This window comes from Lithobates pipiens, unplaced genomic scaffold, assembly GCF_037356315.1.
Source record: "Lithobates pipiens isolate NorthernLeopardFrog02 unplaced genomic scaffold, aLitPip1_a1.2 Scaffold_19, whole genome shotgun sequence".
Classification (NCBI taxonomy): Eukaryota; Metazoa; Chordata; class Amphibia; order Anura; family Ranidae; genus Lithobates; species Lithobates pipiens.
This window is the reverse complement of record NW_027507764.1, coordinates 341,251,574-341,276,580: the sequence shown is the minus strand read 5'-3', so window position 1 is coordinate 341,276,580 and position 25,007 is coordinate 341,251,574. Positions and strand designations below refer to the sequence as shown.

Genomic DNA, 25,007 nt, shown 5'->3' with positions numbered 1-25,007 from the left:
TTATATACTGCTGGAGTGAAAAATCTCATGTTATATAAGGTATTGAGGTATGAACATGCACTACAGACCAGTGCTAATTTTGAAGTCAAATTTCAATTAGTTTTAGTCTTAGTCTTTTGACTAAAATGTCATTTTAGTTTTAGTCATATTTTAGTCTTATTTTAATTTGACTAAAATAGTATTCATTTAGTTGACTAAAATGTTTTAGTTGACGAAATTAACACTAGTGGAAGGCAGGACAATTGGTAGTTAACAGAAGATAGCCAAGACCCAATACACACGATTTTATGCAGATTTTTGTCTTCAGATTTACCAAAACCATATAGTGCAAAGGCCTGCCTGATTACATACAAATGGAAACTCTGAAAAGGTTTTGGTAAATCTGAAGACAAAAATCTCCAGAAAATCGAATAGTATGTATGGGGTCTAATACGGACAATGTCAACAGATATTTACTGCATTTGCTGAAACCTTTTTTAGCTTTAAAAAAAAAATCAAGTTTTTCTCTAAAAGATGTAAGCTGCAATATATTGCACTTTTTTTGTTCTTGGGTTTAGTTTTCCTTTAAATGAATAATAAGCAAAAATAAATGGACAGTAAAAATTGTAGTGTTCCCTAACATAGTGGTCTCGCGTCTGTGGTTGGTGCAGCTAGGAGATCAGTTTGTCGTTGCTCACAGGTCAAAGAACCCCTAGCAACCTCTGCAGGAACCATAGGGTTCCACAGAACCTTGGTTCTATCAGGAAAAAGTGAAATTCTGATAGAGGTCATAACCCTCTCTGAAGCTATAAAAAACAAAAGTAAGATACGTTTTAGCTAGATTTTGGCTTTAAAGCTCCAGTCAATTCACCAAGTAAATGCACAGAACATGGCCCGTCTGTCCAGGACTTTTCTCTTGTTTTATGATTGCTTGCTCAAGCCAGGCCACGCCGTGTGTTTAATTCTCTAACCAGTGGTAACCTCCGAACACCTCATCTGGGACATGACATTCTACAGGCTAGGGATTCCTAACTGCTCATCAGCAGGTACTGTGTTCCTGTATGCCTTTTATCCACATGTGAAGATTATATATGGCCAGTGAGAAATTATTCACAGTTCTGATCTGTCCACATCGGAGTCCTGCAAGGAGGGAGGTTTCCTCAAAATAATGAGATATATGGGTGCAAGGGAAAAGGGAATACAACTCAAAATAAAGGAGATTGAGTTTAGTTCCTCATATTATTATGAATGTGTTCTTATTGGTGATTAGCAGTTTGTAAAAAAAAAAAAAATAATTGAATTCATATACGTGTTACCTGGAATAATTCTTTAGGGTTGGATCTCAGAATCTCATGTGACCAATTATTTAATATATTAACCTGCACAGATTTCTGCTGTTTTAACTTGCTTTGTAATCTTTTTTATTCTTTGATTTGATCACATCTTGTTCAGTAAGTCGAGAAATGTTGCAGCCCTTGGTGTCCACACTACAGCACGACATATGCAAGCAAGCCAGGAAGACTTTGATAAAGCACAGAATGACTTGAAAACATTAAAAAAAGACCCGGGCAATGAGGTCAAACTGAAGTTGTATGCTTTATTCAAACAGGTAGTTAAATGTTGCATGTTTTTATGTGTTGAAAAAAAAGCTTAGTTGCATTCAGGGTGGATTTGATTTAAATCATGATTTAAATTGCTAGTAAATAGGCTTGATTTTAAATCGTAATTTAAGAGCAAATGTCATCTCTGTCTCACAGTGGCTCCTCCTCTGACCCACTGTTGACTCACCGAAAGTTCCATTCACTTTATTGGGACGGCTGGTGAGGTGGCAGTGACAAAAAAAGGTGAGGGACGTGGCGGCAGCAGGTGAACAGATGCCCATTAACAGTCACTGCCATGATGGATCTGAAATGACAGGTGCTCTTTAACCACTTTCAGACCGGACCATTTTGCTGGTAAATGACCAGAGGTCTTTTTACACTTTGGCACTGCGCTGCTTTAACTGGTAATTGCGCGGTCATGCAATGTTGTACCCAAACAAAATTTGCGTCCTTTTCTTCCCACAAATAGAGCTTTCTTTTGATGGTATTTGATTGCCTCTGCGATTTTTATTTTTTGCGATATAAACGTAAAAAGACCGCAAATTTTGAAAAAAAATGATATTTTCTACTTTTTGTTATTAGAAAAATCCAATAAACTCAATTTTAGTCATACATTTAGGCCAAAATGTATTCAGCCACATGTCTTTGGTAAAAAAAAAGTCAATAATTGTATATTTATTGGTTTGCGCAAAAGTTGTCACATCTACAAACTAAGGTACGTTTTCTGGAATTTACGCAGCTTTTAGTTTACGACTGCCTATCTCATTTCTTGAGGTGCTAAAATGGCAGGGCAGTACAAAACCCCCCCAAATGACCCCATTTTGGAAAGTAGACCCCCTAAGGAAATTGATAAGAGGCATGTTGAGCCCATTGAATATTTTATTTTTTTGCCTCAAGCGATTGAATAATGACAAAAAAAAAAATTTTTTTTTTTTTTTACACAAAGTTGTCACTAAATGATATATTGCTCACACATGCTATGGGCGTATGTGAAATGACACCCCAAAATAAATTCTGCTGCTTCTCCTGAGTATGGGGATACCACATATGTGGGACTTTTTGGGAGCCTAGCCGCGTACGGGGCCCCGAAAACCAAGCACCGCCTTCAGGCTTTCTAAGGGCGTTACAGTTTTGAAGGCCATAAAATGCCAAGATGGCACAAACCCCCCCCAAATGACCCCATTTTGGAAAGTAGACACCCCTAAATTTAGGGGTACACTAGTGAGACTAGGTAATAAATGGCGGGTGCCCTGAAACTATAAAAAAATAACTAACCAACCAGCGTCACCTGTAACAGTTATATGGTGATCACTGGTGAAAGGGTTAACTAGGGGGCAATTAGGGGGCTTTATGCGGTAGTATATGGGGGTCCCTGGCGCTATAAAAAGCTGCAGCGAACCTAAATACCTACCTGCCTAACTAGCGTCACCTGTGACACTAATACGGCGATCAGAAAAACGATCGCTTATTAGGCTGGGTTCACACTGGAGCGATGCGGGAACGCCACGAATGCGTGGCGGGTTCCCGCATCGCATGCCTCCCGGCGGCAGTTCACACTGCCCTATGCGAACTGCTGGGAGTGTCAGTGAAATGTTACTGACACCCCCAGATCAGTTCGCATATCGCAGTGCGATCTGCAAACTCGGATCGCATGGTGTGAACACCCATGCGATCCGATTCTGCTGCGGGCCAAAAAAAGGGTCCCGTGCGAATTTGCGGCGGGTGCGGCGGGTGCGGCGAATGGCTGAACTCGAATCGCACAGAGATCGGATGTGATTTGCACTGCAGTGCGGTGCGAATCACATTCGTTCTCATAAACCGCTGCAATGTGAACCCAGCCTTAGTGACACTGGCGACGGGGGGTGATCACGGGGTTAAACCTTTATTGGGGGGGTTAGGGGGGTACATTAGAACTAAAGGGGGCTAACTCTAACTGCCCTAACAGTTATTACAGTCACAAATGACACCAATGCAAAAAAAAAAAAAAAAAAAAATGACATTGGTGTCACTGTGACTGGGGGGCAGGGGTAATTGGGGGGGTGATCGGGGGGTAAAGGGGGGGTGTGAGTGTGCCTGGCATGTTCTACTGTGTGTGTGAGTGTTGGTGCAACTTACTGATCCGCTCTCCTCCGTGTCGGAACGAAAAATACCGACACGGAGGAGAGAATACATCACTTCCTCTCCTGTGTTTACATTACAGGAGAGGAAGTGATGTCACCGGGGATTTCTATTCGTCGGGAGCGATCGCGAGGGGGTGGCCATGAATGAATGGCCGTCCCCTCGTCCGGGATCGCTCCCGTACGAATACCGACCGCCGCAGGCACCGGGCGGGGGCCCGATCGGGCCCCCGACCCGCGGGAGGCAAGGGACGTACATGTATGTCCTTATGCCTGCCCGTGCCATTGTACCGACGTACATCGGCGTGCGGCGGTCGGCAACTGGTTAAAAGTAAGGACTCATTCTTGCTGGTAGTTAGAATCTTTAATATTTGCATACAAAATGAAGGTTTCCCATTTAGAGTAATAAGCTGTCAGGTTAGTAAAACGTTGATATCAGAACCGATTCAATCTTACAGTTTGTAGTGTACGTAGATTTGCAAAACAATGGGATAATGGAATATTCCTGAACTTTGTTTTATCTCATGGTTACTGTGAAATTGTATGAATGCAGTGCATGTTATCTCAGCTTGTGGAGCTTGGATTCATTGAATGAGTTTACCAAAAATATAAATATTGCAGAATATACAGCCTCATGCTACATAACTAATCTCAATTTCATGCTGAAAAAACTAAATTATGAATGTATTTTAAATAGAAAACTATCTTTTAGATAGATTTTTACTCCAAAAGCATTTTATTAAAATTAAATTGGATAAAAATAAAAAATAAACTGTTTAAAAAAATCATTGCTTTATATCCACCCTGGTTGCATTTGATTATGGTACAAAAGCAGCATTTTGCTGTTTTGGTGTGACTATATCGGTCATCGTTGGTACTACAGGTTATATAGGGTAACACATGTTTTAGAAAATCTCACTGAGACCCTGAGCCTTTACCTCTCCTCGTTTCCTGACACCCATTTGCCTTACAGCCTGCACAGGCCATTGTAATTTTCAAAAAATCTGGAACCCACAAAGCTGCCATTGGTGACTTCCTTCAGAAAATTCTAGAGTGCTTCTTTGAGTTGCAGAACTGGAAAAAAGGATCCATATCCACAAAATCACAGTAATGTCAAAAGACCTCATCTGCATATTTGTTCTCCATTTGAGAATCTGAATGTTGAAGCCAGACTATCAACAAGACCACCAGATGCCTAGCATTTGCAGCTTGGATATTCAGCAATGGCAGCCTACATATATACAGAAATAGAGCTGTGCTTTAAATACCCAGAAAAAGCAGCTTATTTACAGTGTAAAACAAAATTATGCAGCGCTATTTGTATTAAATAAACTATATGCGGTTTATTCGTGCACATCAGTGAAGAAGAAAAATGACTTATTTGCAAAATTTTATAACCAACTAAATTTTAAGACCCTTTATTTTTTTTTTTTTTTTTTTTTTTAACTAAACCTTAGAAACCCAGTGGTGATTATATACCACCAAAAGAAAACTCTATCTGTCTCCAAAAAAAAATGATAAAAATGTCACATAGGTACAGAACAAACAGGAGGACTGAGGGTTGGGACTTTAAATGAAGCAGGCAGGTGTTTCAGTGATAGTGTACTCATGATTACCCTCATGGAACCTAAGAAAAACAATATATTTCATTCAGTGAATAAACGTACAGCAATGGCAATTAAAGCGGTAGTAAACCCGCAGATGTTGTGTTTTTTTTTTTTTTGTTTTTTATTGTTTTTTTTTTACTACCTGCAAAGCAAAAGGCATAATGAGCTAGTATGCACCGCATACTAGCTCCTTATGAAATACTTACCGTATATACTCGAGTATAGGCCGACCCGAATATAAGCCGAGGCCCCCAATTTACCCCCCAAAAAACTGGCAAACTTATTGACTCGTGTATAAGCCGAGGGTGAGACATGCCTGTCCATCCCTGTGTGTGTGTCCGTCCATCCCTGTGTGTCCGTCCATCCCTGTGTGTCCGTCCATCCATCCCTGTGTGTGTGTGTGTGTGTGTGTGTCCATCCATCCATCCATCCCTGTGTGTGTGTGTCTCCATCCATCCATCCATCCCTGTGTGTGTGTGTCTCCATCCATCCATCCATCCATCCATCCCTGTGTGTGTGTGTATCCATCCATCCCTGTGTGTGTCTCCATCCATCCATCCGTGTGTGTGTGTCTCCATCCGTGTGTGTGTGTGTGTGTGTGTGTGTCCAGCCTACCTGTGTCCCGAGCCTTTGTCCCGAGCCTCCGTCCCGTGTCGTGTCGTGCCGTGCCTTGCCTTCGTCCCGTCCCGTGTCGTGCCTTGCCTTCGTTTCGTCCCGTCCCGTCCCGTCCCGTGCCCTCTTCGTCGGCGGCCATTGTAAAATTCAAAAGCCGCGCCTCCTCCTTCGCCTGTGATAGGCGGAACACTGAATTTCCCAGCAGCCTGTGTTCCGCCTATCACGGACGTCGTATCATCCTCGTCCGTAGTACGAGGATGATACGACGTCCGTGATAGGCGGAACACAGGCTGCTGGGAAATTCAGTGTTCCGCCTATCACAGGCGAAGGCGGAGCCGGAGGCGCGGCTTTTGAATCATAGAATGGCCGCTGTCTGTCTGCTCGACACGCTGATCGAGCGGGCAGACAGCGATGACTCGAGTATAAGCCGAGGGGGGCACTTTCAGCCTCAAAAAAGAGGCTGAAAATCTCGGCTTATACTCGAGTATATACGGTACCTTAAAACGAGGCCCCGACATCTGGCCCGATCCACGCAGAGGGAGATGACATGCTCCCTCTGCGTTTCTTCCGGGTATCGCGGCTCCGGCGCTGAGTGGCCGAAGCCGCGATATCGTCACTCTCGCGCATGCCACTGCCGGATTTTCAGCCGAGAATCCCCTTGTGCGCATGAGCCGCTGCAGTCAGCGGCGCATACCGAGGGGAATATCTCCTAAACCATACAGGTTTAGGAGATATTTTTTTTTACCTACAGGTAAGCCTTATTATAGGCTTTCCTGTAGGTAAAAGTAAAAAAAGTATACAACCACTTTAAAGAGGAAGTAAACCCTGATGGGTTTACTTCCTCTCTTTTTTTTCCCTGCAAAGGTAAAGCATAATGGACTACTATGCATCGCATAGTAGCTCATTATGTGTCACTTACCTGACACAGGAGCCAGCGAAGTCGCCGCTGATCCCTGTAGTCCGCCGCGTCCATCTTGCTGGTGGCGTCTCGCAGCTCCGACCAATGACAGCGGCGCAACCGCGATGACGTCACTCCCGCGCATGCGCACGGGAGTCGCGCCTCGCAGCTCCGTTGCTGTCATACGGCGAAGCCGCGATGACGTCACTCCCGCGCATGCGCACGGGAGTCGACAAATTTGGCAAATCCATTCTTGGATTTGCCGCATTTAGTGCGCCTGCGCGCCGCTGTCTACGGCGCATGCGCCGTAGACAGCGGTGCCCATTTTCGGGCAAATATCTCCTAAACCATATAGGTTTAGGAGATATTGCTTGGACCTACAGGTAAGCCTTAATCTAGGCTTACCTATAGGTCCAAGTTGTTTGGAAGGGTTTACTTCCCTTTTAACCACTAATAATACAAATCACATATTATAGGTGATCATAAAGTAGGTAAAACATATAATTGGCATAAAAACATGGCATATAATGGCTCTATGCATTTCGTGGATTCATCCACTCTTCAGGAGCATGCACAACTGAATGCTGTAGTATAATAGTAACACAAAATATCTGTAAGGTCTGACCCTGTCATAGAAGGAGATTAAAATAAGTTAATTATAGTTAATCTTGCCAAGGATAAACCAACCAAAACCACACTCAAAACTACTTACAGTGTCTGTATCTATGCAGTAGCAATGTGCCAACACGAGTCAGAAAACCCATAGGGGTATCACTGGTGGTACATAGTTGGATGACCGTGCAATTGTCATTCAAAGTGCGACAGCACTGAAAGTTGAAAATTGGCCTGGGCAGGAAGGGGATGAATGTGCCCAGTACTGAAGTAGTTAAAAACAAAATTTGTGTCCAGAAGTGTTGCACTCAGTGTTTCCATGAAGCTCCACTGGGGGTCATTGGCCTCTGGTAAACACTCTTTGATAGCCCTGAGGTGGTGTATACAGTATATTCACTGGGAAGATTGTGTTCACAAAGGAGAGCACAGAACTGGAACGTTTACGGACACAAAGTTAATTTTGAATATGATCACATATAGTTTAATAGAAAGTGTTTCGTGTTAATGGCAGCCTACATGTTGCACACAGGGATGGATTTGTTTTAACTTTTCTGGCTCAAGCTCTGGAGTCTTCCAGTCCCCAGAAGGCTGTACTGTACAGCTAGTGACTGTAGACTGGAAGTGGAAATTGGCTGATGACAAAGATAAGTGAAAAATTGGAAAAAGGGAAGGAGGGACATTATCTTATCCACTTTAAAACAGGGCTAATTGTGACATTTCTCACATACATGTAAAAATCTCCATTCTTTTTTTTCTTTTTTTTCTTTTTTTTTCCCCTAGAAAATTGCTTAGAACCCCCAGGGCAGAGGCCCTGGAGAATAAATTGCTGGTTGTCGCAATTTTTGTTTTTTATGTCACACTTTAATGAATTATTGGGCACACAAACACGATATACTGTCCCTTTTTTTTTTTTTTGTAAAATATGATGTTACACGTAGTAAATGGAGGCGATTCAGTTCGCATTGTGCGCTATACAAGTATTTCATTCATTCAAATAGATACCCAACATGCCATGCTTTAAAATTGCGTACGCCCATAGAACAGAAACAAACGACAGTACCTAAAACAAATCTTCATAGGCAATTCTTTAAATGTTTTTACAGTTGACCAGTTTAGGGTTACACATGAGGTCCAGCCCTAGAATTATTGCTGTCGCTCTGACATTCGTGGTGATACCTCACAAGTGTGGTGTGATCACCGTTTACATATGCACACAGGACCTATGTGAATGTTTGCATTTGCACAGAAGCACGAGGGTACAGGGACCTTTTTTAACGTTTTCTATTTTATTTTACCCTGTACTGTACCATTTATTTTGATTTTAATTTTATTGCTATCAAAAGGAATGAACCCCTTTTGACTGCCTATAAAAGGAGGCTGTATAGCCTTGCAATCACTTTCATTGTGTACCGGCTATAAAAAAATAAAATAAAAAATCGCAATCATGACTGTAGCTGCAGCCATGACCAAGATATTAGCACCACTTCCCCAGGACATACAGTATACTCTTTACCTACCTCTGGAACAGGTGATTACTTAAGCCTAGTACACATGGGCTGAATGTCGGGCAGCATTGGGCGGTTCAAAAGAGAGCAGCTGACATTCGGCCGTGTGTACTGGAGTTGCTTCAACAGAAGCTGGCCGTTTTTGCTGGCTTCTGTCAAAGGGGCATGACTGAAAAAAGTTTGCCAATCGGCTTCCGATCAGCACTTTCAGCCAGTGACTGGAGTGTTCTGGCGGGGGGGCGTCCCGCTGTCAAAACACAATAGCACAGCTGGGAAGATCGCTGTACTAACCTCGGATTGTTGGTACAGCGGCTCTGAGCTGTTAGGTTTTTCCTTTTTTTTTTTTTTTTTTTTTTTTGTATTTATTTATTTTTCGTACAACCCGCTGGGTTAAACAAAAATAACGAATAATGTGTACAAGGCTTTGGGAAAAGGAAAGTAATTTGCAGCTTACATGGAATTGTTAGCATATTATTCACAATTCATTGATGATGTTTGTGCTCCTGAACTGATAATTTCATAAATTTACGATCACGCTAATGGGTCATTTTTAATTACGGCAGCGTATATCAAACAGTAAATTCAAACAACATTAGCAGCAAGAATTTCACAGTCCTGTTTTAGATTAATTAGACTCAACTGGATTACCAGTGTGCATTGGGGGAGCTGGATAGAACCCAATGAGTCAACAAGTCTGTCTTATATGTTCATATTTAGCTGCATCATTTTATTTTATTTTTTATTATGAACCCCTCTTTGGCTCAGGTTTTTTTTTTTTTTTTTTTTTTTAACATCTGTTATGTATTTTACAATTGCCACTTTACTCTGTTAAAATAATTGTCCTATGTATTTCCTGCAGGCAACGCAGGGAGCTTGCAATGTTCCAAAGCCAGGTATGTTAGACTTTGTAAACAAAGCAAAGTGGGATGCATGGAATTCACTAGGAGACTTATCCAAGGTAAATGTTGTTTTTCTGTTTAGTTAAAATACAATTAAAGCAGTTGTAAAAGTTGGGGTTTTTGTTTGGCACTGTGGTGAGAGAAAGAGAATAGATGTGGCGCTATACCTTATTAAACTCACTAAAAAAATATAAAATGAAATTGTACAAATTGTCCAGCTTGCTGGCTAATATATTTTTTTTTTTTATAAACCAGCGATAAACCTTGGTGGACTGAATAGTAAAATCAATAAATGATAAAGTGCTGGGGGTTAATCCTTATTAAATAGTGAATGCAAAGTGAATATAAATTTTCCAGCGTGCTGGTTAGTAAATGCAATAAAACTGTACGGTCCACAAAAATTAGTTAAAGATGAATAGATAAATATTTAGATAAGTAATTAGTAAAACTCCCATGAATCAATCAATATTCAATAGTGAAAACTACTTAAGGTGCTTGTGACTGTGATTGTGGCACAACCAAATGAATGGCCACAAGGGGAACAATCAAAATTATATAAACGTGAATACTGGTGGGATGGTGGGTGTGAACACACTGTGTCAAATCTCAGAACATGCCAAAAATTGTCACAATATGAAAATAGAAAAAATAGGAAAAAAAAAAAAGATAAAAAATTGATAAAGATAAAAAATTAAGAAATTAAGTCCAGAAAGTAAAAAGTAAAAAAATCTTGCGGTGACAAGTCAAATGTGAAAGTCCAATTGAATAAAGTTTAAAAATTAATATTTAAACATGAAACGAATATTTGATGGTGAAAAAGGTAAGTGAAGAGAGTGACTTCGATATTCGTTCGCAGTGAACGTTTGCAGTGAACGTTTATGGATTTTGCTCTCACCAGAGATATGACCCCGTCCGGGGTGGATCAGCCTCCACAGTATAAGCCACTGTGTCGCTTCTTGGGCTGTCTCTGCTGTGATGCTGGGGAGATCCTTCGTTCTTCCGTGGGGATGTTGTACCTCGTTTACATGTGATAGAAAAGAGGACTGCCCATGGTGTGGTATGTTTGAAACTCAGTTTATTTGAAACAACCTTAAAAATACTCACATTTAGTACGAAAAAACACGTATTGTATTAAAAGCGTTCGGAACATCCACTCGGCTGACACGCCGTTTGTGCTGAAGGTGTACGTATCTGGCCACGCCCTACGCGTTTCGTCATTCAGACGTCATCTGGAGCGGCCATCTTCATACACCTTTCCACTTTTATAGGGTATAGTTGCCAATCGCGCATGTGCGGGACCCAGCCGCCATGTTTGCTAAGGGAATTATCAATGTTAAGCCTGTTGTTATGCCGGCCCAGCCGCCATGTTGGCTGAGGGAATTGTCAGTGCTAAGCCTATTATTATGCCGGCCCAGCAGGCAGTATATCATTGTGCCTGCTGCTAGTGTAATGTTGTTAAACGCAGATTGGGCACTATTCCTATATAAGTGGAATATATGTTATTATAACACCTTTATGCACACACATAAATCGATGTAACCATAAAAATAATATAAATAAATTATATAGCAATTACAATAGTTTGACAGTATTTATGAAATTACAATAGTTTGGCAATATTTATAAGAAATTAAAAAATTTTAAAAATAAATTTAAAATTGGATTGACAGTATCTAAAAAAATTGAAAAATTACCATAAAAATCTATAAAAAGAAAACTGAAAATTAAAGGAGAAATATAATTTTTAAATGTGGCCAATGTCTTCCCTGCCGTAAAAGTAAAAAGACCAGTAGAAAAATTACTAAATTTACTTCAACTACCAATGGGAGAGAATTCAACATTAAGGAACTTATTTCATGCAAAAGTACGCATGTTACGTACATTATAGAATGTCCTTGTCATAAACAATACGTGGGTAGAACCACAAGAGAATTGCATGTAAGAATTAAAGAACATATTAAGAACATCAGGAAAGGATATGACAAACACAGTGTCTCACGTCATTTTAGAGACTTTCACAATCAAGATCCTAAACAGATGATTTTTTATGCAATTGATAAAATCAAAGGACATTGGAGGGGAGAAGATATGACCAAGAAAATTTCCCAAAATGAAACCAGATGGATTTTTAATATGGAAACATTGCAACCTGATGGAATGAACATAGACTTGGACCTCAATTGCTTTTTAACCAATTTTTAACTGACTTCCGTCCTAATACATCGTATGGAGATCGAATGCAACACAATCAACGAGGTCTTTAACGAAAAACTTATGTTCCATTATCCTAATGTCCCAAATATTTTAATTCTCCTACCCAACGCAAAAATAGTAACATTCCTATCTTTATTGTTAACCACATTCTATTCTACCATTTCAGTGTCCCCTTTTTAACATAAAAGTTTTTCAACATATAAGTTTTTTAATATACATGTTTTTTAATACACATGTTTTTAATATATACGTTTTTTTAATATATATGTTTTATATATTGATAGTTTTTTTATTATATATATATTTTACATACGCATATTTCATATATTTCATATATCCCTATTTACGTACATATTTTTATACTTGGTATATAAATTTTGTACATATTTCCTTATTGTAACTTTGCCATCACAACTGAGGACGAAAGAGATTCTTTCTCTTCCTCTAAATGAATCAAGTATTCTAGTCCTTGGGTAACACAGCATATAGTCTAATATTTTAAAAGTAATATACCAGATTGGAGGCAATGTCTGTCAAATATAAATTTTCTATCCAAACATTTCTGGAACCCAACTAGCCTCCTTCACATTTGAGATGAAGTCTAATATAAATTTAATTTTAATTTCAATTTAGGCATTACCGATTTTAATTTACCTTCATGTTCCATTATAAGGCACACACACATAGATTGGTTCCCCTTTCAGTATTCCTCCTTCCTTCAAATTTCTCCTTTAATTTTCAGTTTTCTTTTTATAGATTTTTATGGTAATTTTTAAATTTTTTTAGATACTGTCAATCCAATTTTAAATTTATTTTTAAAATTTTTTAATTTCTTATAAATATTGCCAAACTATTGTAATTTCATAAATACTGTCAAACTATTGTAATTGCTATATAATTTATTTATATTATTTTTAGGGTTACATCGATTTATGTGTGTGCATAAAGGTGTTATAATAACATATATTCCACTTGTATAGGAATAGTGCCCAATCTGCGTTTAACAACATTACACTAGCAGCAGGCACAATGATATACTGCCTGCTGGGCCGGCATAATAATAGGCTTAGCACTGACAATTCCATCAGCCAACATGGCGGCTGGGCCGGCATAACAACAGGCTTAACATTGATAATTCCCTTAGCAAACATGGCGGCTGGGTCCCGCACATGCGCGATTGGCAACTATACCCTATAAAAGTGGAAAGGTGTATGAAGATGGCCGCTCCAGATGACGTCTGAATGACGAAACGCGTAGGGCGTGGCCAGATACGTACACCTTCAGCACAAACGGCGTGTCAGCCGAGTGGATGTTCCGAACGCTTTTAATACAATACGTGTTTTTTCGTACTAAATGTGAGTATTTTTAAGGTTGTTTCAAATAAACTGAGTTTCAAACATACTACACCATGGGCAGTCCTCTTTTCTATCACATGTAAACGAGGTACAACATCCCCACGGAAGAACGAAGGATCTCCCCAGCATCACAGCAGAGACAGCCCAAGAAGCGACACAGTGGCTTATACTGTGGAGGCTGATCCACCCCGGACGGGGTCATATCTCTGGTGAGAGCAAAATCCATAAACGTTCACTGCAAACGTTCACTGCGAACGAATATCGAAGTCACTCTCTTCACTTACCTTTTTCACCATCAAATATTCGTTTCATGTTTAAATATTAATTTTTAAACTTTATTCAATTGGACTTTCACATTTGACTTGTCACCGCAAGATTTTTTTTACTTTTTACTTTCTGGACTTAATTTCTTAATTTTTTATCTTTATAAATTTTTTATCTTTTTTTTTTTTTTTCCTATTTTTTCTATTTTCATATTGTGACAATTTTTGGCATGTTCTGAGATTTGACACAGTGTGTTCACACCCACCATCCCACCAGTATTCACGTTTATATAACTTTGATTGTTCCCCTTGTGGCCATTCATTTGGTTGTGCCACAATCACAGTCACAAGCACCTTAAGTAGTTTTCACTATTGAATATTGATTGATTCATGGGAGTTTTACTAATTACTTATCTAAATATTTATCTATTCATCTTTACCTAAATTTTGTGGACCGTACAGTTTTATTGCATTTACTAACCAGCACGCTGGAAAATTTATATTCACTTTGCATTCACTATTTAATAAGGATTAACCCCCAGCACTTTATCATTTATTGATTTTACTATTCAGTCCACCAAGGTTTATCGCTGGTTTATAAAAAAAAAATATATTAGCCAGCAAGCTGGAAAATTTGTACAATTTAATTTTATATTTTTTTTTGTGAGTTTAATAAGGTATAGCGCCACATCTATTCTCTTTCTCTCACCTATTTTACTGTTCCATCCATCTGGATGGAAACATAATAGAGGCTGCTCTTACCTATATTACACTACATACTCTCTGTATAACAGATTCCATAGCGCACCCTATCCCTTAGTATGCAGTGCCAAACAAAAACAAAAGTTGTTTTACCTTCATGCATAGAAAGGGGAAGTGTTACAGTGTCTGTCTGTTTTTTTTTTTTTTTTTTATATATATTGGTCTGTGTTAAGGTTTCACCTGCCAGTTTTCACTTTGAGACCTTTTGCACATAGGGGCTTTCTAGCTGCACAGCGTGCAACCACACACTTCATTATTAAAGTGTATCCAAAGCCAAACCTTTTTTTGTAATAAGCCACTTGCTTCATTCTTCATTCTTTCATTCAATTATTCTTGTAGTAATAAAAATACTTATCACAATTCAGCACATATGGAAAAGCTTCCTGGACATTATAACGGTTACAATTAGGGATGCATCAACGCCCCTTTTTTATTTTTATTGGTGGTACGTGTACCGATACTTTCGGTCAAGTACTCACTGATGCAAACTACCGATACTTTGCGGTGTGACATGTGTCCATATAAAATGAATGGGTGCAAATTTCACTGCAAAGAATCGCATGGGATTTGAACGAGAATGCAGTGCAATTCCTGTCCTACCCGCATTCCGTTTCCCCACCACTCGTGTGAACCCAGGCTTTTAGCCTGGATTCACACAGGAGCGGTGCAGGAAACCACATGCAATTCGGACAGGAATCGTACCGAATTCATGTTCAAATCGCATGCAACTCTTTGTAGTGCGATTTGCACCCATACATTCTGTATGGACGCAAATCACACCGCAAAGTATCGGTTTTGGGTATTGAGTATTTCACGAGTATCAGTACTTTGTATTGGTAGTTGCAATACAGACAATATAAGCACTGTTGGTATAATTTATGTGTGCTATAAAGTGGAAGTGGAACACAAATAAAATTGACTGGCCTTATAATAAAATAAATTCTTCTGCTTTACTATACTGAGACTATGGGTTTATGCTTTAAAAATAGTTATCATGTGTTTAACTTTAAATTCTAGTTTATAGAATACTATTAACTTGTATTGCGAAAGTCTTTTGTGTGTGTTTTTGTTTTTTTAACAGTGTTTCTTTTTTGTTCATATTTTATAGCCCTTATAAAAAAGATTGAACATTTTCATTTATCGCAGTTTACTAATCCTTAAATATGGTAGCTGCTTTAGTTTCCCTTTTTTTTTTTTCTTTACTTTTACCTGGCGATCCAGCTAGTAACAAACATCCTGGTTTAGGGTGGCTCCAGTGTAGATGGAGGAGCAATGGCTCCACACTTGGACGACAGCATCGTCAATCTGGGGAGAGAGTAGTGTTGGATGCACTAGCACATTTACACATTAGATGAACTTGATTAACAACTTTGAACTCCAGCAAATTATTTTAAAACCGTTACAGAATCCGTTTTTTATTTTTTTATTTTAGGATAAAGTTTTTACATAAATACCCGTCAGTGATAAATTGTCTAAAACCTCCAACTGCCATTATTGCTTGACAGCTTGGGTGGTTAAAGGAAGTTGAATAACAGACTTTGAAAAAAAAACACTCTATTTAGATGTCAGCGTTCACCCCTAGGAATCGCTGTATTTGTTACACTGCTCTCTTGATGCGTTACACAAAGCAACTGTGTCTTTTAGCGATCACCCCTTCTATCCTTTTTACACAGCACTCCTATACACAAAATGGCCTCTATCCATGCCAATTATATTAGCTTTAGGCAGGCCGTACACGGTGCAAATTTATTTCCTGCAACCAAATTCCCACAATTTCCACAGATAGTGCTGACAGGGGAATTGGCAATGATCTTCCCCTGATGGGGGCGGGCATGGGAAGTCATCCCCGCCAGGAGAAGACAGTGATTATCGTTAGCGGCTATAGCAGCTGCTAACAATAATCACAACAGAATCCAGCAGGCTTATTGTACCCACGTTGATCTCTCAACTTGGTACATTCAGCCTGTCCATTAACGATTTGAATCTCAGGCCGGTTCAGCGGGAACCGTGTATTGCCAGCCTTAGCAATCACCTCTCTTGTTTTGCACAGTGTTGTGTACACTGATATATGATATGTCTGTATTTGTTCAAAATCGAATAAAACGTTATTCTTTCCAAAAAAAAAAAAAACCTTGGAAGAGTAGAGCAAATCAACGATTTGCTGAGAATTTAGTCATAGGAATTTCAGGGATGAACAATCCTGATTAATACCTCAAAAGGAATAATAAATCCTCAATTTTCTGGAGGCATTAATTAACCAACACGGAATATTGATTATGGGAACCATGCCTTTGGTAAGGAAATTCTATTTTGATAAGCTTAAAAGTATTCAAGGTAAGATTAACTCTGTGGATTAATATGTTAATGCTTCAATTGTGCCATTATCTTCATTTTATTTCTTGGATGAAACTTTTTTTTTCAATTATATTTACTGAAATTGGCAAGAGTTGAAACACATGAGTTAGGCTTTATAATTGTATGCATTCTGTGCATTGAATTTAATTAAAATGCATATTAACAGGTCATTAAACCATACAAAAGTGTTCTTCTTTAAACAGTTTAATTTTCCCGAAAGAACATCTGTCTTAAGTAATATGTGGACTGCCAATTCTGGCTCTGTTTTGAAAATGTTAGTTCCTTAGGTGTATTTGGCTTCAATATGTCTATGCCTGCAGCAAATGACAGTGAGGGCAAAGTCATCTTTCCTTATCTCTATAGTTGGTCTAAGTCCAGGATTCAGAAAGAGTCAAAGTCAATACATTAGCATTCACTTTACATTCCCTTTAGTTGACAGGTTATGAAAAATGTAAGTAAATCTGTCATGAGAGAAATATGTGGATGCCATTGCTAACCTCTTTATGAAATTGCTAATTAAATATCTTAACAAATATCCTGACAGATTTCTATAAATTGTAAGCTAAACTGTATATTTTACCTCATATGGAAAATGTTTGCATGTTTATGGCTAGTGGCAGTACCTTTCTTACTTTATAGTAACATTTTTGTTATTTGTCCTTTTAGGCTGGGTTCACACTGCAGCATGCTCCAGCTGACAGCAGGAGTCCAGTGCATCTCCATTCAGTTTTAGGTCTGATTTCAGCCCAAATCTTTGGATGAATTCTGACCTGAAACTAACCAATAGATACCCAGGACTCCTGTGCAAGTCACACCAGAGATGCTGTGGAGATGCTGGTCACTATCTCCTGCTATGCAAATTGGATGCATGGAAACCCACATCCAACTTGCATAGGTGTGAACCCAGCCTTAAGAAACCATTGAGGCTGAGTTCACACCTATGCAAATTGGATGTGGGTTTCCTCTGCATCCAATTCGCATAACAGGAGATTGTTACAGACTCTCACATCTCAGCAGCGGCTTCAGTCCGAATTGCACAGGAGCCCCGTGCATCTTTTGGTCTGTTTTCAGGTCTGAATTCAGCCAAAAATTTGGGCTGAAATTGGACCTGAAACTGTGAATGGAGACGCACCGGGCTCCTGCTGTGAGTCGGAGCGTGCTGTAGTGTGAACCCAGCCTTAAAGTGGCCTTCCCAACATTTTTAACAGGAAGGATCTTTTTTGTCAAAGTCGGGAGTCGTGTAGCCATTTGTTCCCGAGTTTTTCCAGAGTAGGGAGGGAGGTCATTATCAAATGAGTAAAGTCGCAAGGTGGGCTTATTTTCACATCTGGTCTTGGATATGTGGATTAGACCACCTGGAGGGGAGAACTGGAGAATTGGCGACTGAAGGCATGGGAAAGTTGTAGATGTCTAAAAAAAAAAAAAAAAATGGCTCTGAGGGGTGTTGAAATCGGAGATCGATTTGGGGAGTGTGGATAGAGATTGGCGATTACTTGGTCCACTGGTTTTAATGTTGAATTTAGTTCAAGAGTGGGGTTCGGGCAATTTGTAAATCTGCTCAAGGGTGGGTTTCAACCACAAGGGGGCAGGTGGAGAAAGTGCATTTTTAGGGTACCTTTCAATTTGAAGTCCTGCCCCCCATGCATGAAGCATGGTGCACATGGAGGGGAACAATGGGTATGGGGCCTTTGGGCCACGGAAAAGTAAAAATGTCAGTGCTTCCAAACAGGGTGGTGGGGTTTGTCGTATCGGGAGTGAGCCACCAGGCCTCTGTAACTAGCTGGGTGGCTAGCAAATATTTATATAGGTCATGGCACACCAGTCCTCCCTGGGAGGACGGGCGTACTAGTGTTGATCATCCATATCTGGGGGGACTGGGTCCCCCAGGTAAAGTAGGCAAAGAGGCTATGTAGCCGGGGGAAAAAAAAATTGGGAATCCATTGTGGAAGTAGGTAGGTCAATTTTGGCAGGATTTTCATTTTTATTAGATTTAGCCTACCTAGCAATAAGGGTAGTGACTCCCATGCCTTTTAGTCTCAGCCGTGTCTCCTGAACCACTGGGGATTGATTCAGGGGCAAGAAATCTGAAGCCTATATTGAGACTACCACCATAAGTTATTTGAAGCTCTCAACCCATTTTAGGGGTATATCGAAGGGGGCGGTGGTAGGAGCTGCAGTGTCTATAGGGAACAAAAGAGACTTTGACCAGTTAACCTTAAATCCTGTGACAGTGGAGAATGAGTTCTGAATCTGCAATGCCCCTGCAAGCGAGGAGTCTGCCTCGTTGAGGAAAATAAGTCGGTTGTCCGCATACAGGGCTAACCCTTTCCTCCAGCCAGCCAGCCAATGCGCAGGCCCTTGTTGTGCAGGGAGGTGGGCAGGGCCTCCGCTAAAAGGGCCGGAGAGAGAGGGCAGCCCTGTCGTGTGCCTCTTGACAGAGGGAAGGGGCTTGACAGACCCCCCCCCCCCCCCCACCCAACTTAATAGCTGACGTGGGTGCTTGTAGAGTGTATGTAACAATGTAATAAATATCAAGGGAAGCCCCATTCTACGGAGGACCTCCCACAGAAAAGGCCATTCCACAGTGTCAAAGATCTTCTCTATGTCTAAGGAGGCCACCACCCGGGAACTCTCATTGAGGTGTTGTACATGTATGTTGGTAAATAAGCGTCGTAGGTTGACATCAGTGGCTCTGTTAGCAATAAAACCAGTTTGGTCAGTCTCTATTACAGATGGATTGCAGCCTATTTTTGGTGTGGTTTCTGAACTGTGGACATTTTTAATAAAAATAGGTTCTATCTAATAAAGTATAAGAGGTGATCTAAACTGTTCAGAACAATCTCCTCTGTCATAGCTGGGATGCACATTGACATGTCTATTTTCCCTTTCTTCATTTTAGTATTGGAGCAGTCAAGAGCAGGCTGATGTGAAAATAAATAGACAATATTCCAATTTGTGTACCAGCATTGACATAAGGGGATCACTGCTCCTCTTTCCTTTTTTAGTGTGCCTCCTTTACTTAGTATTAGGGTAGGAAAGAGCAGGCTAATGAGAAAAATGTACTGTAATTACAACATGCCAGTGTGTGTGTGTGTGTGTCTTGATAATTATAGAGGAGATCCTTGCTGCTCCTCCTTACAGCACAGCCAATCTAATATCGGTGTAGGCAAGAGCAGGCAAAAGTTATTGGTAAGCCAGTGCTGTCGCTGTGCTGGCTTGTATACTATTTACATCAAAAGCCTGCTCTGTAAGCAGAAGGTTAATAGAATATGTATTACTGTAGACATGCCCTGTAAATTCCCCGCTGCTGTAAGATGGTGTCACAGGGCAGAAAAAAGGTATATCTTGCTGCCAAAACACTGTATGTGACCGTATGTCAACATATAATATTCTCAGCTAACAAACTATTGCACCAAATGGCTTTGTTTTTTTTCCAGTTAGCTCATGGTTTCCCTCTGTGCTTACAGTTCCCCCTCAGGCCAGTACAGGCAGTCCCCGAGTTATGAACACAATAGTTTAGGTTTGTTCATAAGTGAAATGTGTGTGTGTGTGTGTGTAAGTCAGAACATTGCATTTTTAAGTGGAACTTCCGCCTGTGCAGGGATGTGGGATGTTTCGGGAGCTTCTGGGCATGCAGTACATGTTATCTGGGGCTCTTCTGGCCATCCAGTACATGTAGTCCTGCAGTGTGTCCAACGCTGCAAGATAGCTGCTCGGAAGTATCAAGGACCAGCGTGGAGTACAAGTGGCCAGCATTGAGGTCGTTTGTAACTCTGGGACTGCCTGTAGAAGGAGCTGATGCTTTGAGCACGTAGCCAATCCTGTGCTGTCTCCTCACTTCCGGTGATGTCATTTCCGTGCGTTCCATGCTGGTTTTCTTGACTTCTGGTGGCCACAGGACAGACTACAGACATCCCTTCACCGATACAGTCCATGGATACAGTCAGAGGACATTAGTAGAGAATTGAGTGACACCCCACTACAGATGAGTGTTTTGTATCTTGACAATTCAGGTGCCCCTTCCTGTCTTTCCCATCTTTATTGGGTGTGCACAAGGGTCTTTGCTCTGATATACTAGCATGCCTATCGTGTAAGGCCCAACATCTGCCAAATCTGTATTGCTTTCTCTGTCCTGATCTGGATGATTCTCCTGCTTCCTGTTTATTTGGAGGTAACTTATTGCTGTCTCAAGTTGAAAATGCTAACAAGGTCAGCCATGAAAGCCCCTGCATAGTAAACCCAATTCAGCTCTTACATCTGTACAGGTTGTGTTTCTTCTGTGGGCCTGTTTAGTCTATAATATCCTTGTTACCTAGGATAAACAGTGATAAGATGAATAACTATACTGTACTATATCTACTCTGTATATATGGAAACCTACTTTTTTTAAATTAACACTGATAAAAATGAAAGAAAAGTTAATTTTTATAGAAAACAAAACAATTTCTATGGACTGCATAAAAAAAATATAAAATCACTTTTTTGCAAAACAATATCCGAGAAAAGCTTTGATTATTAAAAAAACAAAAATAAACTGAATTATCAAGTTCAAAGTGTATTTTCTAAACTTGCTAAAAATGTTCTTAGCCTGAAAAAAAAGAAAAGCAATGCAGCCACCACTTTTAGGGACCAGTAACCTACAATATGTTGCTACTAGCTTTGACCTGCAGATAAATTGAGCACAGTATATACAGTGGTGTGAAAAAGTGTTTGCCCCCTTCCTCATTTCCTGTTCCTTTGCATGTTTGTCACACTTAAGTGTTTCGGAACATCAAACCAATTTAAACAATAGTCAAGGACAACACAAGTAAACACAAAATGCAATTTGTAAATGAAGGTGTTTATTATTAAAGGTGAAAAAAAATCCAAACCATCATGGCCCTGTGTGAAAAAGTGATTTCCCCCTAAACCTAATAACTGGTTGGGCCACCCTTAGCAGCAACAACTGCAACCAAGCCTTTGCGATAACGTGCAATGAGGCTTTTACAGCGTCCTGGAGGAATTTTGGCCCACTCATCTTTGCAGAATTGTCCTAATTCAGTTACATTAGAGGGTTTTCGAGCATGAACGGCCTTTTTAAGGTCATACCACAACATCTCAATAGGATTCAGGTCAGGACTTTGGCTAGGCCACTCCAAAGTCTTCATTTTGTTTTTCTTCAGCCATTCGGTGGTGGACTTGCTGGTGTGTTTAGGATCATTGTCCTGCTGCAGAACCCAAGTTTCGTTTCAGCTTGAGTACACGAACAGATGGTCGGACATTCTCCTTCAGGATCTCTTGGTAGACAGCAGAATTCATAGTTCCTTTTATCACGGCAAGTCTTCCAGGTCCTGAAGCAGCAAAACAGCCCCAGACCATCACACTACCACCACCATATTTTACTGTTGGCATAATGTTCTTTTTATGAAATGCAGTGTTCCTTCTACGCCAGATATACAGAATGTCCACAGAATGTTGTCCCAAAAGTCTTGGGGATCATCAAGATGTGTTGTGGAGAAATTGAGACGAGCTTTGATCTTTTTGCTCAGCAGTGGTTTTCTCCTTGGAACTCTGCCATGCAGGCCATTTTTGCCCAGTCTTTTCCTGATGGTGGAGGCATGAAGGCTGACCTTAACTGAGGCAAGTGAGGCCTGCAGTTCCTTGGACGTTGTTGTGGGGTCTTTTGTGACCTCTTGGATGAGTCGTCGCTGCGCTCTTGGGGTAATTTTGGGCGGCTGGCCACTCCTGGGAAGGTTCACCACTGTTCCATGTCTTCGCCATTTGTGGATAATGGCTCTCACTGTGGTTCGCTGGATTCCCAAAGCTTTGGAAATGGCTTTATAACCCTTTCCAGACTGATAGATCTCAATTACTTTCTTTCTCAATTGTTCCTCAATTTCTTTGGGTCTCGGCATGATGTGTAGCTTTTAAGGATCTTCTGGTGGACCTTACTGTGTCAAGCAGCTCCTATTTAAGTGATGCCTTGATTGTGAACAGGTGTGGCAATAATCAGGCCTGGGTGTGGCTAGAGAAATTGAACTCGGGTGTGGACAACCACAGTTATAGTATGTTTTAACAAGGGGGGCAATCACTTTTTCACACAGGGCCATGATGGTTTGGATTTTTTTTCACCTTTAATAATAAACACCTTCATTTACAAATTGCATTTTGTGTTTACTTGTGTTGTCCTTGACTATTGTTTAAATTGGTTTGATGTTCCGAAACACTTAAGTGTGACAAACATGCAAAGGAACAGGAAATGAGGAAGGGGGCAAACACTTTTTCACACCACTGTACATACAAATGTAACAATGTTACTTTGTATCTTGCATCAGAACAATGTGTATAAACACTGTATCATACGGTCCAGTTTTGTGTTTTTTTTTTTGTTTTTTATACGACAGTGGCAGTTATAACTGCTGTAGTTGCATAGCAATGTCCGGCTGTCATTTTAACAGCTGGAAATTTACAGAAAATGCATGCTCTATTTTTCACAACTGGTCAAAATGCATTTAGCTTTTACTGTCAACTTATACGCTTAACCGCTTGCCGACAGCCGCATGTACATTTATTTCGGCAAAATGGCACGGCTGCGCAAATGGGCGCACCTGTACGTCCCTGTGAATTTGTTGGCATGCGCGTGCCCCCACCTGCAGGTCCAGCGAACTCTATGTCCGCTGGGTGTCCGCGATCGTCTCATGGAAAGGCAGAATGGGGCCATGCCTATGTAAACAAGGCATTTCCCTGTTTTGCCTTGTGACAGGACAGAGACCTACTGCTCCCTGTCATCGGGAGCAGTGATCACTGTGGTGTCACTTGTAGCCCAGCCCCCCCACAAGTAGAATCACTCCCTAGGACAAACTTAACCCCTTCATCACCCCCTAGTGGTTAACCCCTTCCCTGCCAGTGTCATTTTATACAGTAAGCAGTGTATTTTTGTAGCACTGATCGCTGTATAAATGACAATGGTCCCAAAATAGTGTCAAAAGTCTCCAATCTATCCGCCATAATGTCGCAGTCACGATAAAAATCGCATTACTAAAAAAAAAAAAATTATAATAAAAATGCCATAAATATCCCCTATTTTGTATACGCTATAACTTTTGCAAAAAACAATCAATATATGCTTTTTTTTCCCCCAAAAAATATGTAGAATACATATCGGCCTAAACTGAGGGAAAATGTATTTTTTATATTTTTTTGGGGGATATTTATTATAGCAAAAAGTAAAAAATATTGCTTTTTTTTTTTTTTTCAAAATTGTCACACTTTTTATAGCACAAAAAATAAAAATTGCAGAGGTGATCAAATACCACAAAAAGAAATCTATTTGTGGGAAAAAAGGACGTCAATTTTGTTTAGGTACAACGTTGCATAACCACGCAATTGTCAGTTAAAGTGACACAGTGCTGAATTGAAAAAAAAATGGCCTGGTCATTCAGCAGCCAAATCTTCCAGGGCTAAAGTGGTTAATGGACTTGCAGCAGGGTCCATTGGACTTGGAGGGCTGTGGGTACTCCTGGAAGTTTGTGAGACTGTAAAACTATTTGAGCTGTCAGTTTTCTGTCAGAGCAGCAGTGCTGATATCTTTGATGGCAAGCTCAAAATGCTGCAGAAGAGAACTACTATAAGTACATTGCTTAGCAGATCCGGTTATTTGTAGTACAATGCCATGAAATAAGCTCTTCCTTTTTTTTTTTTTTTTTTTTTTTTTATGTGTATGTTTTCAGGAAAAAGCCAGACAGTCTTACATAGAACTTGTTTCTGGTTTGATCTCCACGGAATCTCCTACCAAACAATCAACATCAAGTGCTGACCAGAAATATGAGACTTTAGAGGTGTTTTCTCAAGATAATATAACAAAGATATTCCTGAACAGACCAGAAAAGAAAAATGCAATCACCTTGCAGGTAATACTTATGATAAAGCTAGGTAAAGGCCTTAAAATGAATGTAATCAATAGTTGTTTTCACAGCTGTTTACAATAAAGACAATCAGTCCTGCCTTGTAAGGTTTTTGGTTAAAAGTGAATAATGGTACTTCATAGTAATTTTTAAGCAATGAAATTTGGGGGAAAAAAAAATGAGTGGAGAGATAGTTTACAATGATGCGTTACATATTTCATTACTTCATTTCCCTATAAATTATTGGCCCAAGGGCAAAGTTATTAGTGATTATACAGAATTACATGGATGCATAAAAGCACAATGCGACAGACTGAATTATATGGCAATTTATTAAAGTCC

At 40.1% G+C, this 25,007-nt stretch overlaps 1 protein-coding gene across 1 annotated transcript in view; it reads left to right on the top strand.

The window, feature by feature from the left end:
* ECI2 (enoyl-CoA delta isomerase 2) overlaps nucleotides 1-25,007 on the top strand; it is a 66,573-nt gene that overhangs the window by 25,377 nt on the left and 16,189 nt on the right. Inside the window, exons 2-4 of the mRNA XM_077492129.1 lie at nucleotides 1,432-1,588; nucleotides 9,794-9,892; nucleotides 24,492-24,671. Of these exons, the coding sequence (XP_077348255.1) occupies nucleotides 1,432-1,588; nucleotides 9,794-9,892; nucleotides 24,492-24,671 (436 nt within the window). The remainder of the gene's footprint in view (nucleotides 1-1,431; nucleotides 1,589-9,793; nucleotides 9,893-24,491; nucleotides 24,672-25,007) is intronic.